The 13,817-nt window shown below is 39.5% G+C and overlaps 3 protein-coding genes across 5 annotated transcripts; 2 read left to right on the top strand and 1 right to left on the bottom strand.

Annotated features, from left to right (window-relative positions):
• Positions 1–1,811, top strand: LOC105044898 (protein NEN4). 2 transcript variants are annotated; one of them, XM_010922981.3, is made up of 6 exons: positions 1–291; positions 376–533; positions 945–991; positions 1,076–1,139; positions 1,234–1,390; positions 1,486–1,811. In XM_010922981.3, the coding sequence occupies exons 1-6, from the start codon at positions 33–35 to the stop codon at positions 1,551–1,553; spliced, it is 753 nt and encodes a 250-aa protein (XP_010921283.1). In that variant the 5' UTR covers positions 1–32; the 3' UTR covers positions 1,554–1,811. The 2 variants fall into 2 exon arrangements, with proteins under 2 accessions (XP_010921283.1, XP_010921282.1); XM_010922980.2 differs by having other exon boundaries at positions 1,234–1,404.
• A 388-nt stretch (positions 1,812–2,199) lies between these two features.
• Positions 2,200–5,565, top strand: LOC105044897 (transmembrane emp24 domain-containing protein p24delta9). Of its 2 annotated transcripts, XM_029264535.2 has the most exons (5): positions 2,211–2,597; positions 2,694–2,903; positions 4,690–4,766; positions 4,849–5,086; positions 5,180–5,565. In XM_029264535.2, the coding sequence occupies exons 1-4, from the start codon at positions 2,340–2,342 to the stop codon at positions 4,991–4,993; spliced, it is 690 nt and encodes a 229-aa protein (XP_029120368.1). In that variant the 5' UTR covers positions 2,211–2,339; the 3' UTR covers positions 4,994–5,086; positions 5,180–5,565. The 2 variants fall into 2 exon arrangements, with proteins under 2 accessions (XP_010921281.1, XP_029120368.1); XM_010922979.4 differs by lacking the exon at positions 4,849–5,086 and having other exon boundaries at positions 2,200–2,597.
• Positions 5,566–6,147: 582 nt separating this feature from the next.
• Positions 6,148–12,438, bottom strand: LOC105044896 (probable apyrase 1). The gene is made up of 9 exons (XM_010922978.3): positions 11,737–12,438; positions 10,879–11,007; positions 10,719–10,775; positions 10,408–10,500; positions 9,331–9,536; positions 9,013–9,101; positions 6,982–7,199; positions 6,687–6,876; positions 6,148–6,597 (listed from the first exon to the last, which is right to left on the bottom strand). The coding sequence occupies exons 1-9, from the start codon at positions 12,061–12,063 to the stop codon at positions 6,485–6,487; spliced, it is 1,422 nt and encodes a 473-aa protein (XP_010921280.1). The 5' UTR covers positions 12,064–12,438; the 3' UTR covers positions 6,148–6,484.
• Positions 12,439–13,817: the final 1,379 nt, after the last annotated feature.

Here is a 13,817-nt window from a genome sequence, read left to right as displayed (position 1 = left end):
AGAGAGAAGAAAGGAAAGGAGTCGGCAGCCAAATGGGTGATCAGATCGTCTTCTTCGACGTGGAGACCACAACGCCGGCCAGAGCTGGGCGAAAGTTCTGGTTGTTGGAGTTTGGAGCCATCCTAGTTTGTCCTCGGAAGCTTGCGGAGGTGGACAGCTACTGCACCCTTATCAGACCGGGGGACTTGTCGATGGTGTCACCGAAAAGATTCAGTGGCATTACCCGAGAGGCTGTTGCCGCCGCTCCGATGTTCGAGGAGGTCGCCGACCGGATCTTCGAGATTTTGAATGGTAGGTATATAAATTTTAGCAGAGCCATTGTCACAGGATAGAGAATTATGACTGATCCATTTGGTTGGTGCTGGAATTTGGCAGGGAGAGTGTGGGCTGGACATAATATTCAAAGGTTTGACTGTCCTAGGATCAGGGAAGCCTTTGCGGATATTGGTCGGCCTGCTCCGGAGCCTATCGGAATGATCGATTCTTTAGCTGTCTTAAATCGTGGATTTGGCAAGCGAGCAGGTGATCTCAAGGTGAGGAAAAGAAATTTTTACCAGCCATCTAATCCTCTTTTCAGAGATTTAGAAGTGTTTTCCCTCAAAATATTTCATGTTTGCAAGATGCTTAATATATTTGAAATCAATTATTTCTAATAATATTCAAACTACCGACATCATTTAGTTTAAACTTGGTTCTCTTAATTTAATTACCAACTTCATATGATAATCTAGCTGCGAGAGTGATTAATAACACTGCAAACCAAATTGTAGAATGACCAGTACATTTTGAATTATTGGCTGCTTTACAAGGAAAATTATTTGGAATAACAAATTTCTCTGTCCATGAAAAAAATTGCTGGTCAGTGCAAGTAATTACGTTGCTCATTATACATTTTGCTGGTTACGAATCACATTTTGAAGAGATTATTCTGAACTTCATGTCAGATGGCAACCTTGGCTTCGTACTTTGGGCTTGGTCAGCAAAAGCACAGGTTATCACCTACCACGAGATGATCTTTTTTACGTATGTTGTGCACTGAAAAACGCTAGAATGCTTACAATTTTCCTACTTGCAGAAGTCTTGATGATGTTCGTATGAATCTAGAGGTCCTCAAGCATTGTGCCACCGTATTGCTCTTGGTACGCAAACTTATTTGATTATTAGCAAATGGGCAAATTAAACTGCAAAAGTTTTCTTGTTCTAACGTGTGTTACCAATTACATGGATTCCCAGGAATCCAGCCTTCCACAAATATTGCCTCACAGAGATACAGGAAGTCTAGAGATGGTAACAAGAAGCAGAGCTAATGGGAGGTCTTGTGGGGAAGAGGCCAGCAGAAAATCTCCTCCCACATCTCTTGGAAACCATAGAGCAGTTCCATACAAAAAGGGTAAGCTTGGAAAGGTAAATCCTTCAAGTCTTCCCTTCCTTTGGATATAATTGAGAAAAAGCTGATCTAAGATAAGCTAATTTTATGATCATAAGGTGATGGAGCGAGCGAAGGATGCGTTGCATGGTGCTCAAAGGACAAGGCCTCTGAACACTTTGCTTAAACATTCACGCTTGCTGTTGAGATGAGAAGCAAATAGGAAGCCTAGAAGAAATTGATCAATTTAGACTACAAGCTGATGGAGGAAAGAGTTCCAACGGACACCCACAAAGATGTTGATTGTGAAATTCTTTTTTCCCATATTCTTTATATAGGAATAAGAATATATATTCAACTAAAATTGCTGTATGGATAAGATGACGTGATTTCAGAAAATACAAACACATGAATTCTTTCGAAATAAAACTTATAAATTCTACTATTTGATCACATTTAAGCCATCCAGGAGTTATGCTCATGGCTCATGCACATTTGCATGATTAAGACGGCATAGGCAACGAAACTCGCGCCAAATTGGTTTTTTTTTTTTTTTTTGGTGGAAGAAGATCACAAAAAACAACAAACAGAAAAAGAGCCTCTAATATAAGTAAACCCTATTGCATCCCACTGAACAAGAAGGGATAGATCATGGGGCAGGGTAGAATCCGACAGAAAGATTTCTTGTCGTTGCAATCCAGCCAGTGCTTTGTGGATCAGCAGTGCCTTTAGTGGAAGGCTCCTCCGAAGGATCTTCCACCAAAAAAAAAAAACTTCAGGAATCACAAGAAGCTTCTAAACAGATAAAAAAAATTCAGACGATTGGACTGCTCATTCACCATTTGAACTATGAGCTCTCTATACGCATTCCTGGTTATCACAGAAACTTCTTCCAGTGCGGTGCCAAACGGGATCACCCACAATAATGCCATCGTAACCGACGGTTGGTGGCGTCACCAACTCTAATAACTCCATGGTCTCCCTGTCCGAGCCTCGTCTCCCGGGTCCAACCCTCGGTCGCGAAGGAGAAATGGACTCGATCCTTCTCCTCTCACTCCTCCTAATACTACTAAATTTCTCTCTCCTCCCTGCGACTCCCCTCGCCTTCGTCTTCCACATCCCCTCCGGCCGCGTCAAATGCCTCACAGAGGACCTCGCCGCCGGCGTCCTCTCCGTCGCGCACTTCCGCGTCGCCGATGACCCGCCCTCCGCCCACAAGATCTCCGCCAGCGTAATCTCTTAGCACTTTCCTTTTACTAATTTTTGTTGATTTCTTTCTGATCGAGAGATGGAGAGGGGATTGGATGGAATTGGGTTTGGGTCGCAGGTGAGTGATCCCAATGGAGAGATCGTCCACAACGCGGAGAGCGTGGAGTCGGGGCAGTTCGCCTTCGAGGCGGGGATCGCGGGGCGGTACACCGCGTGCTTCTGGTCCCCAAAGTTCCAGCTCGACGCCGCCGTCTCGCTGGATTTCGAGTGGAAGACTGGGATCTTCGCCAAGGTCTGGACCTCTGTCGCCAAGAAAGAGAAGATCGATGTACGTATTCCGTCCCAAAATCTCTTTCTTGAGCACAAATTCTTCTGCAGGGATAATAATTATCTGGTTTCTGGCCAAAATTATTTGATTTTTATAAGTGAATTTGTTCGGAAATGATCTTATTCTGTTCTACAGGACTAAATCTGGTTTGCTCTTGATTTATTTGCGTTGTTCAAGGAAGAAAACAGCTGTGAATCTGAAATGCTGTATACGATTTTCCTTGATTTGTAGCTAGGAAAAGAATGGACGTGGATTCCACCTTAAATCTCTCATAGGGACAAATTTGTTTATACTGCAAACAATTATTTAATCTTTGCGTAAAAAGATTTAATTTTTATGTGTGAATTGGCTTGGAAAAGAAGACCTCAGGAAATTTACTCTTCCTTGCTCCGAATTTATACTCTGGATTCATGGGAACTGGAATGCCTAGCAGACGATGATTCATTTCTCAACCAAAGGATAAGCCATTATGCCAACAGTGAGTGAATTAATATAATGTAAGGAAATGGTTGTGAATTTGTGATGCCATGCACATTCTTTCTCGATTTATAGCGAAGCTTTGTGAGGCTTTGGGTTAAGTTTCAAGTTTGTGATCATAGTCACAATTTGCTTTCTTTTGTGGTGAATTTTTCTAAGCAATTTCTTATGTTGATGATCATACATAAGGCAAAAATGGGAAATAACTAGGAAGAGGAAAAGATCAGAATTTAAGGAAAAGTAGAACAATTCAAAAGGAGTGAAGATATAGTTGCAAAAATCAGACATTTTAGAATAGAGGTGTAATTTTTGTATTCAAATTTGATTTGTGACTTGGTTCTTTTTGTACCAGGCCACAATTACTCATCTAATAGTGAATAATGTAATGTACTTATGTGCACATATCACCATATAAACTGAGTAGTGCATCACCAAAATCAAAGTGAAGTAAGAATACCACAACCTGTCCTTGTCATTAGGCCATCTGGGTGAACAATCTTGAGAAATAAGCAATAATACTCATGCTAAAGAAATTGGACAGAAGGCATCTATTTATCATAGAAATTTATTGGGTTCTGTTACTCATCTTGTAGAAAAAACGATAGGGAATCTTGCTAGAATGCTATTTATGAGTGGACTTAGAAACAGTATGTGGTCTTTGAAAGCTAAAATAAAGGATATTGTTCGAAGGTACTTGTATGTTCTACTAGATTCTTTATACAAGAGGATGCATGAGTTTTCTTTGTTTTTTCGTGGTGCAACATGCTAAAGTCCTATTTTCGTCAGGAGATTTATGATGCTGTACATCAGTCCCACTTCTGGGAAGATATTCAAGATTATGTCCATCTGGTCACAAGCAAGATATTCAAGATATTCAAGATTATGTCCATCGTTAGACTGACTGGACAGTGGCAAATATGTCAAGTCAGTCTAACAGTTCCCATGCTGGTTGCTAGGGGATGATGAGATGTGGTTGTTTTATTTTAGTGTCTAAATTCATTTTCATCATTAGGTAACTCAGTGGTAGGGTACCTTTGGTAGTTAAATTTCAAAATAGTTATTTTGAAATTTATTCTCATGTTCATCAATGTCTCACTGATTGAGGTTGGAACACCTTCTGAATATGTATAATGAAGAAGCAATCATAAGGCTAAACTCAATGGTAATAAGGCTAAAGGCTTGTTATTTTTGATTTATGAGTATGTTGTCTCCAACATTATCTATATTTTATGGTTATCTTGTGGGCAGAGCACCTCGTTCTATAACTTGTGTTAAAAATTCTTAATCCAATTGTTTGCATTGCATCCAGGTGATGGAGCTGGAGTTGAAGAAGTTGGAGTTAGTTATTGACTCGATACATGAAGAGATGATATTTCTGCATCAGAGGTAATTATACCTCTCAATGTTGTGTATGATATTATGTAACTAAGAATAAAGTTACCATCCCGTTGTTCTCATTCGGTTTAAGGGAGGCGGAAACACAGAGATTAAATCAAAGCACAACCTCAGGAATGGGTTGGTTGAGTCTGTTATCCCTTATTGTTTGCTTGGGAGTTGCTGGTCTGCAGCTATGGCATTTGAAGACTTACTTTGAAAGAGCAAAAATTCTGTGACATCATTATGAGGATACATTATAATTTACCATTAAAACATGCTCCTGGCAGTTTTTTCAATGTTCTATTTGCTGGACTTGAACGGCCTACGAGGTAAGGAAGTTCTCCGTTCATTAGGGCCTTGAGAACCATAGTCATTTTTGCACCAACCACAGGTTTTTGATATCTGGTTGCTCTCCATTGCAGGTCTCGGTGCATTGTTCAGGCAATTGGCACGTTCTGATGGGAGTGCATCCGGCAATTAACCTGTTGTTCATGGCCTTGGATTTTGGCCTCAGCTTCTTGGACTTTTTGCGACTTTTTGTTACTTTTTGCGACTTTTTGTTCCCTTGTTTCTCTTTGGTTCATTTTGTAATGTTGTTACTTCTATCTCTGTATTTGGGCGTATCACTTCTTCCTTGCTGGTTTCAGGGGGAGGTTCTGAGTGTGAGTTTTGTTCTCTGTTTTTCAGGCCTGAGCTTTGCCTCAGTTCTGAGTTTCGTACCCTCGTTTGAGTGTGCTGTTGTCTGTGGGAGCTTTTCTTCTCCCGCCTGTATTCATGGCAGCTTAAATAGAACTTTTGTTAATGTTTAGCATAGCATATAGCTTCTACCATAAAACAAGTGTAGCATCTAGCTTTTCAACAGGAAGCTTCGTGAAAAATAAAGGTGAGTATTATATCCATTAGCTCCATTGGATTTCATACCTACTCTTTTTTGGCTTTCAAGGCATTTTAAAGAATAAAGTTTTTTTTAAAAAAAAAACTGTGTCAAGAGGGCACCGTAATTATTCATTTCTGAATTTTCAGGGATGCATCACCTATAAATAAGCAAACATTTAATTGCTAAATGAATGGATGTGATTCAAGCATTTTAAGCAGGAAGTTGTTTTCCGCTCCTATAATCGTTTATCTTCACAAATTTTTCCAAGTGAAAATTATTCGAGCTGGCGAATGACTCGGCTCATGACCCAAAAATCTGGAATCAGGGTTGCTCAAATTCTTGCATATGAACTGCTTGCCTATTTGCCTACATGTTAGGATCGACCGACGATTATCAAGATTGAACCTTCACTTTCGACTCCCAACGAATGTTTACATTCTCCCTAATAATCTCGCAGAATCATGCCAGGCAAGAATTCAATTGGAATTTGACAGAAAGTTGGCAAAAACCATATATGAACCAATATCAATTTTGATAATTATGTCATTGTAACAACGTTTACAAATAATCATCAAATGTCATTTAAGGGCTGTATAAGAAGAGGAAGAATTCTATCGGCAAAGAATGTGTGTCAAAATGCATCTTTCCCAGTCACAAATGGAAAAACAATCAATTATAATGCAAAATTGCGACAGCCATCTCTCCTTAACTGCAGCATAACCAGAATCCTGTAGCAGCAGGTAGGACAACATTGGCAGAGCTTTCTCATTATTGTTTGCCAGTAAAATCAGAGCCACAGAACCACCAATATCTGAAACCATTGCAAACGCTAATTCTCATATGATTGCCTTTACGCTGATGATGCAACTTCGATGGCACTACCCAGTGGCCATGCTGCCTCAACGAAGGCATCCCCATACTGCACCTGCTTCACTAGTGTGATCTCTTGATGTGGATCCAGGGCTGTCAAAATACAAATATAGGGATCAGAATCATATTTACAAAACTACGAGATTATACGGATGGAAGCAAGTTCATTTTGATTGACATACCAAAGCCATCCACAAGTAAGGTGTACTGGTAAACAAGATCCATGCACAAAAAGGGAAGGTTCTCCACAGAAACGCGAGAATAGGTAACCTTGGCATCATCAACATTCAATTTGCAAGCACGCTTTGCAGCCTTCTCAAAATCTGAAGGTCTAACCTTCGCAACTGGCACCTTCGGATCTATAAAACCGGCCTATACAGAGAATGACACATAATTAGTACCACAAACTGGAAGGTAAGAGCTCAAAAAACAGCATAAATAATGTTTGACTATAAAAAAAAGACTGTAGAGTATCACCTCAGCAGCTCTATCAAAGAAAAAGGATGCCACAAATAGATTTTTCTGCCCATCTCCACCACCACCATTCCATATACCACCAAATGTACACTTCATGTGTGTACATACTGGTTCATCAACTTTGAGAGCTTTAACAGCATCACTTCTGCACTTAGAAAGGCTAGCTCCAGAAGGTGCGGCCGATGCTTTGTATACATCATCCCCATATTTGTATTTCCCTTTTGGAGAGAGGAAATATGAAAAGCTAAAAGTGAGAATCAGAAGGAAGATTCCAAAGATATATCAAACAATAAGAAGACAGCATGAATTTGTTTCCTGTAATCAGAGATTCAGAATAAGCAAAGAAAATGGAATTAAGCGGCATCTTCCAATGTTGTCATCATGACATTCCATTATAGCAGCTTAAAGTACCATATATCTTCATTGGTTTACCATGATTCTAGCAAATTTTAGCCTTTTAGAGTTGAAAAACATTCAAACGGACTTGCATGCAAAAGTGATACTAAGATCTACTGCCAAATTTATTTAACAGATTCTAAAAGAATAAAGTGTTGATCCTTTATCTGTATTGTATATTAATCTTCTAAAGCACAATAGCAATAGAATTGACAATGACGAAAACTTCTTGAATTGTTCTAGATTTTTATTATTGGGCAGATCGTGCTCCAAGTTAATCCCCACAAATGAATAAATCAAAAATTATTCATACATTCATAATGCGTTCTCAAATTTTAGAATATACACATGGATTTATATAATTTATTTAAAAAACCTTAATGAATTAACCATTAATAATCTAATGTTTTCTTGGCGATGATCTTTTAACTACTTGTTGCTGTTCTTATATCACTAACACTTATTTCACATGAATAAATATGTAAATATATTATTAATTTATATTTTTTAAGTATTATATTTTTTGGATTTTTGTTTATTTTAAGTGATTTCCAAACTTCTGGAAAATTTCTGCATTTTTTTCGAATTTGCATATTATATTTTAGCTGTTTCATTTCCAAGTGCCGAACTTGTGACTACATTCTAAAGTTGCATCATCTAAATAGAAATCCGCAAGCAGATTAAGGATCATGACATTACAACATATGAAACTCTCCAGGATTACAGTAAGAAAAGTTCATTGTATTCTGACTGATTACCAAATGTCTGTAAGAAGCCTTTAGGCAAAAACCATATTGCCAATGCAAAAAGGGCCCTAAAGCATCCGTCTTACCAGATTTGTCATTGTTCTAGATTTAAAAAACTAAAAATAAAAATGCATAAGCAGTTAATTTGTCACCTTTTATAATGCTAGCAGAAGAGTTAGAGCAGCAATGGGAGCATTGCTTCTGTTTTTCCAGATACAGTAAGTCAAAAGTACCTCTAGAGATACATAAAAAGTGGTAGCCTTCTAAATTTTTATAGTGTTCTTATGCAATCAATCCATTGCACATGCTAAAGGTTCACAAACTCTTGTCTGTTTTAGGCGATGTGCTAATTTAAAAGGATGAAGAAAATATAACAAAAGACAGCACACAAAATTTACAGGAGCAACACATATAATTTGAAAATTCCATATTCCTAGGGAAATTTTAACATTCCTGCATTAAATAGTACTTTAGGGCTGCCAACAGGTTGGGTCAGACCAGGGCATGCTTGAACCAATATGACTCAGTTTCATGTTTGGGGCTTGATTTTGGACCCCCAACCCAACCCCCATTGATAGATCGGATTGGGTGGGGTTAGACCCATGGAAAAGATTCTAGACTCAAGGGGTCATTCAAGTTAGGTCAGGGTCAAGTGCGACCCAGGCTCAACCAAAAATATTTCAATTACGGTGCAGACCAGGTCGAGTCCAGTCTACTGTTCAAAACAATTAGCTATTACTTCATAGCTAAAATATAATAATTGATAATTAAATATAGAAACATCAAAAATTTTTAAATAAAATTAAATGTCAACTTAAACATAAATTTCCACTCAAAAAATTTTTTCAATGCAATCAGGAAGGCTTAGGAAGTATAATGGAAGACATACCGTTATAACCATTCAAAATGCAAGTACTGTAATCACCTCCAGCCTTCAAAATCTCTGCTCGAGCAGCCAACAGACCATAATGCAAGTAACTAAAAGGTAAAAAACCCAGTTAAGATTATATTTTAGAACATTAGAAATGTTGGTGACATTTTCCAAGTCATTGACTGTAGAAATGGCTAGAATTTGGATGCCCAAATTCCAAAATCAGATTGATGATCATTAAGTTCTATACCTTTTTAACTTTACAAGAGAAAGTCTTCCCTGAAACAGACATTAGAAAGCAAGAGCTCAGATAGTAGATCAAGGGAATTGTCAAACCTGTGAACATATAGGTAATATTTGGTTCCTTTAAGAAACAGCTGCTTCACATATGTGTCCTCTCCATCTGCAACTTTTGGAGCCTTTGCAGCATCCTCTTCAGAGATAGCATAAGCCATTTGAACAGACCCTCCTCCCAAATCAACCACTCCAACAGTGTCTGAGTGTGTCTTTCCCAATTTTCCTAACAGATAATTTATTGTAACCTACACAAAGGATTTTCTTAGAACAACACTGAATATTTACAAAATCAAAATATTATTTCTCCACGCCCTTATAGGACAATAAAATTATCTCAAAAAGGTTAAACACAAGTATTCAAGTTTTTTCAAAATGAAAAAAGGGATTACAAAGCAAGCCTTAATACAAGAAAAAATGCTTATATTTCTTTATTTGAGGAGATTTCATTATTGCGGCTTAACTTTTTGATTTTTCTATAAGAAGGTGCAAATCGAAATACAAGAAAGAAGCACAAGGCTGTCATTGAAGACTCCAGCTATCACATGCTTCAAGATTTGGCTGGTTTATGGAAACAGGATTTCTAAAAGGATGCACAATATAGTGACATCAAGACAAGTAGCATAAAGAAACATGAATTCATTTTTTAGTTGAGATCGGTTTGGTTAAAAGATCACTTGTCCTTTTCCAAAAGGCTCATGTTCTATCCTTGCTACCCCTCCCTCTCTATGCCCCGCCCCACCCCACACCCCCCCCCCACCCCCCGCCCGGCGGTGCCCGCGCGCCACATAGCAAAAGTATATATTGGCAAAATCTCAGTCAGTGACAGCGAAACAAACAGCCAATTGTAAAATGATACTCAATTCTCTTGCAGAGGTTCCATTATTATTAGGAAGTTGCACATATGAATTGACAACAACAATGTTCAGCAATGATTATGCTAAGATTCACGATGCCTATCATCTAAATCACTCTGCTTCCTTTTATAACTCATGCTTTCAAATAGATGAATAATAGTTTGCTTCAATATTGAGAACAATCACAATATTAAAAAGAACTAAATAGTATTTCCAAACTGAAATGCCAAAGATACAACATAAATAAGTTTGGATAACATACCCACTGAAAAGCACCTTCTTGAGTTCCATCAAGAACAGACACCCAATCTGGCTGGAATTTAAGTGAGCTCTTGCTGTTAAGAAGATCCCTAACCTGTAAAATTGCAGGTTCAGATCAAAGAAAATATTGGGATATTCTGTATGTGCTGTGCTAAAGCAACAGTAAGACTGTTGCTTGCAAGGATAAAGCTGCAATTATGGAATTAGAAACTCATTGAAAGCAATTGAACATAAAAGATGAAACATAAGAATAATTGCTCTTTCCAGCTTTAAAATAAATTTTTTTCCTGATGAATATAGCAACATTATTACCGCTTGCAAAATTTTTTCAGATGTTTCAGCTCCCAAAGCTCTCAGCCCTGCAGTTGCCTGGATAAGCATCAACATATGAATGACCTTTGATGACAACAAGCATGCAACTTTCAAACTACAATCACCATGCGATCCTATTCGCCAAGAAACTATTATTTACCCCAACTCTGATAGGCGTTTTCTCTCGCAATTCAGCAGGAACTACACTTTCAGCCTTTGCCAGAAGAGGAATTAGTGAATTTGCAGCCTCCTGGGGATCTTTAGCAAAGGCACTCAAGCCCGGTTTTTTCTGCACATGAAGGACAAAAATTATGACACCAAATAACAAGCTCTTTGAAAAACTTCCTAACCCACACATTTAAATTGTTTGCTAGAGAGCATGACCCATGAAAAGAGGCATTACAAGTATTTATCTTCTAAGATTTTATTGGGCTGTATTTCTCGCCGAAGTTTGTAATATCCCTATCCTTAAACTTCACAAAGAGGTGTGTGATATAGAGTTTTGGCACCTTTGTTTTCCAAAGAGTTCACTCAGCTATAACAGCTCCAAAATTTGGTTTCCATGATCGTCAATCATCAATTGTCATGCATATAAAACAGACCTTGCTGCTAGAATTGTGATCACTCATGATACCACAAACATTCCATGCAAAACCACACTCCACAGAATGGCGTTTGGTGATACCATGAGTCATCACAAAGAAGATCTGTTTATAATCACATTTTTCTATTAAGTAAACTGACCCTCTCAACTTTCACCAATTTGTTCCTTAAACCAAATTCTGACTTCATTCATAAAATCATTTAAAGAAATTCAGTCACATCTATATATCTCTTCACATGGAGACTAAGTATTCGAGACGCTATTTAACATTTGTAAGGCGTTTGTTAAAAATAAGGAGAAGAAAACTCATCGCAGAAGTGATCAAAAGATGATAAATGCCGCACACATTACTCGAATTCTAACCTCAAATGAAGAATTCAACTAGAAGTAGACGCAAACCTACTCGATCGATACCTGTATGAAGAGCTCGATCTCCACCCCGATGTGAAGCAGATCCAAGTTCTCATCGAAGCAGTAGACATGAACCCTACTCCCGGAACTCCCGGCATCGAAGATGACCGCGTAGCTCTTGGATCCCGCGTCCGCCGCAGCGCCGCCGCCGCCACCGGGGACGATCTTGCGGCCGGCGGAGAGGAAGGGGACAGCGGGGGAGCGGGGCAAGAGGAAGAGAACGAAGGAGACGAGGAGGAAGGGGATCGAGACGAGGAGTATGGCCCCACGGTAGCGGTGGATCTTGTCGGCGAGGGGCTCCTGCCGGACCGCGGCGGCCCGCTGCTTCATCTTCGCGTCAGCGTCGCCGTACGTCGTGATCAGATCGGCGGCAGACGGCGTCCGGTACCGGATCTGGCCGTTGTTCGGCGACGGCTTCAAGGGCTGCGGCGTTTCCTGGAGGGGCTCCAGCTTCTAATATAAGAGATGGGATCGCGAGGCGGGGGACGAGATCAGAGCGGCGATCGATGCGACGGGGTAGATCTCGCTCCCGCCTTAGGACTCGAACTCTTCGGTGCTGGTGCTGCTGCTGCGACGGAGCAAGGGGCTTCGCCGATCGCAACACAGAAGAAAGAAAGAAGACGAGAAACTTAATAGCCGCACGGAGAGAGCTGTTACTTATGAATTAATAGTATTTTATTAAGGAATTTTATGGAGACCACCAAAATTGACCAAAGAAAAAAACTAGGTTGCGTGGTTCTGGTGGTGGGGGTGATAGAATGGTACGGGGGTTGAGGAGATTAGAGGGGTTATTTGTTTGCGGTGGAAGGAGGAATTTTGTGATTTTGTTGCTCGGCTGTCAAACTCTGGTTGTCTTTCTCCGTAGTCTATCAGCGTGACCTTTTCCGGAAGTGACGGGCAGGAAGGCGGGAGCGAGGCAGTGGGAAACCGGGGAGATGTGGCAGGGGGATGGGAAGTGGGTGCAGAGGGAGATGGGGTCCATGGGTTTTGTGAGATGGGGAGGGGGGCATCGTTTGGGTTGGTTTGAGATGTTGCGCCGCGTTCGTTGGAAGATCTGGTGTGCGGTCAAATGAGTTTAGGAATTAGGACCAAAAGCATTAGTTAGGTACGATGGATGATAGCGAAAGTTGTCTGTGTATATAATATTTAGTTGTGTGGATGAATTGGGTCTTGAAAAAAAAAAAAAAAAAAAAGAAGATATGTATTATTGTGAGTGCTTTTCTCTTAATAAAAGTTACACGGGTGATTCTGGTAGTTATAATTTTGAAACTCATGGTATCACTCCTTTTTTTTCTTAATTACATAAGTTATCTAATCTCTCACTAATTGAATGCTTTCAAATTAACACCCGTAAGCTTAAAAAGATTATGCCTAGTATATAATTATCGAACCATTGGATGGGCCCATCCGGTGCTAGCTTTATCACATATTGATGCATATGAAGGTAGAGAGCAACCTATTATGCCTGCAAGTATGGTGTTTTTTCTTTTATTGGTAACTCAGGTATGGAGTTCAAAAATTGGCTTTGCGTCACTATGCATCAACAACTAATCCTATTTGAATGGCCTCCCAAGCCGGCCATGCTTCGCCCAAACGAGGATCACAAGCCCTTTTGTGCAAACAAAATCCAGTGTTCATCTTTGGTCACAAAGCCCATTTAGATTTACCTAGGATCGGACGAGAAGAGCTATCATAATTGGCTTTAGCCCAAGTTCCTCGTGGGGGCTCCAATTTTAACCCGCTTAGTCATTGTGAGCTTTTTCTTTAGGTGGAGCATTTGATGCATAGTCCATCATTATTCTTTTTGTTTTCCGAACACATCCTTTACAGGATCCATCTGGGCTTGAAAAAATAAGAGCATTATAATTTTCCAAATTTGCTACAGGATTGAAGCAAACAAAAGAAACAAATTGATCCATGTTCATTAATTGATTGACGAGCTAATCTCCTTGTATCTATTCTCCATTGATTGGCGGATGGTCGCCTAATATGGCCAAACATGTGCATCATATTTACAATAACAAAAAGATTTCTAATAAATTATATTCTATACAGTGTGCATCATGTGACCATACATATCATCA

Source organism: Elaeis guineensis, chromosome 5, assembly GCF_000442705.2.
Source record: "Elaeis guineensis isolate ETL-2024a chromosome 5, EG11, whole genome shotgun sequence".
NCBI classification, from domain to species: Eukaryota; Viridiplantae; Streptophyta; class Magnoliopsida; order Arecales; family Arecaceae; genus Elaeis; species Elaeis guineensis.
This window is presented reverse-complemented; position numbering and strand designations above follow the sequence as displayed.

Bases quoted from the DNA above. Each gene is read 5' to 3' on its own strand.
- LOC105044898 (XM_010922980.2), top strand. From the start codon at position 33: ATGGGTGATCAGATCGTCTTCTTCGACGTGGAGACCACAACGCCGGCC. The intron at 992-1,075 runs GTTATCACCTAC...TCCTACTTGCAG, and splicing joins CTTGGTCAGCAAAAGCACAG to AAGTCTTGATGATGTTCGTA. The intron at 1,140-1,233 runs GTACGCAAACTT...ATGGATTCCCAG, and splicing joins GTGCCACCGTATTGCTCTTG to GAATCCAGCCTTCCACAAAT.
- LOC105044897 (XM_029264535.2), top strand. From the start codon at position 2,340: ATGGTCTCCCTGTCCGAGCCTCGTCTCCCGGGTCCAACCCTCGGTCGC. The intron at 2,598-2,693 runs GTAATCTCTTAG...TTTGGGTCGCAG, and splicing joins CCCACAAGATCTCCGCCAGC to GTGAGTGATCCCAATGGAGA. The intron at 4,767-4,848 runs GTAATTATACCT...ATTCGGTTTAAG, and splicing joins ATGATATTTCTGCATCAGAG to GGAGGCGGAAACACAGAGAT.
- LOC105044896 (XM_010922978.3), bottom strand. From the start codon at position 12,063: ATGAAGCAGCGGGCCGCCGCGGTCCGGCAGGAGCCCCTCGCCGACAAG. The intron at 9,102-9,330 runs GTTTGACAATTC...TTTACCTTTTAG, and splicing joins TATTACCTATATGTTCACAG to TTACTTGCATTATGGTCTGT. The intron at 6,598-6,686 runs GTATGTCAATCA...GTATTTTGACAG, and splicing joins CTTACTTGTGGATGGCTTTG to CCCTGGATCCACATCAAGAG.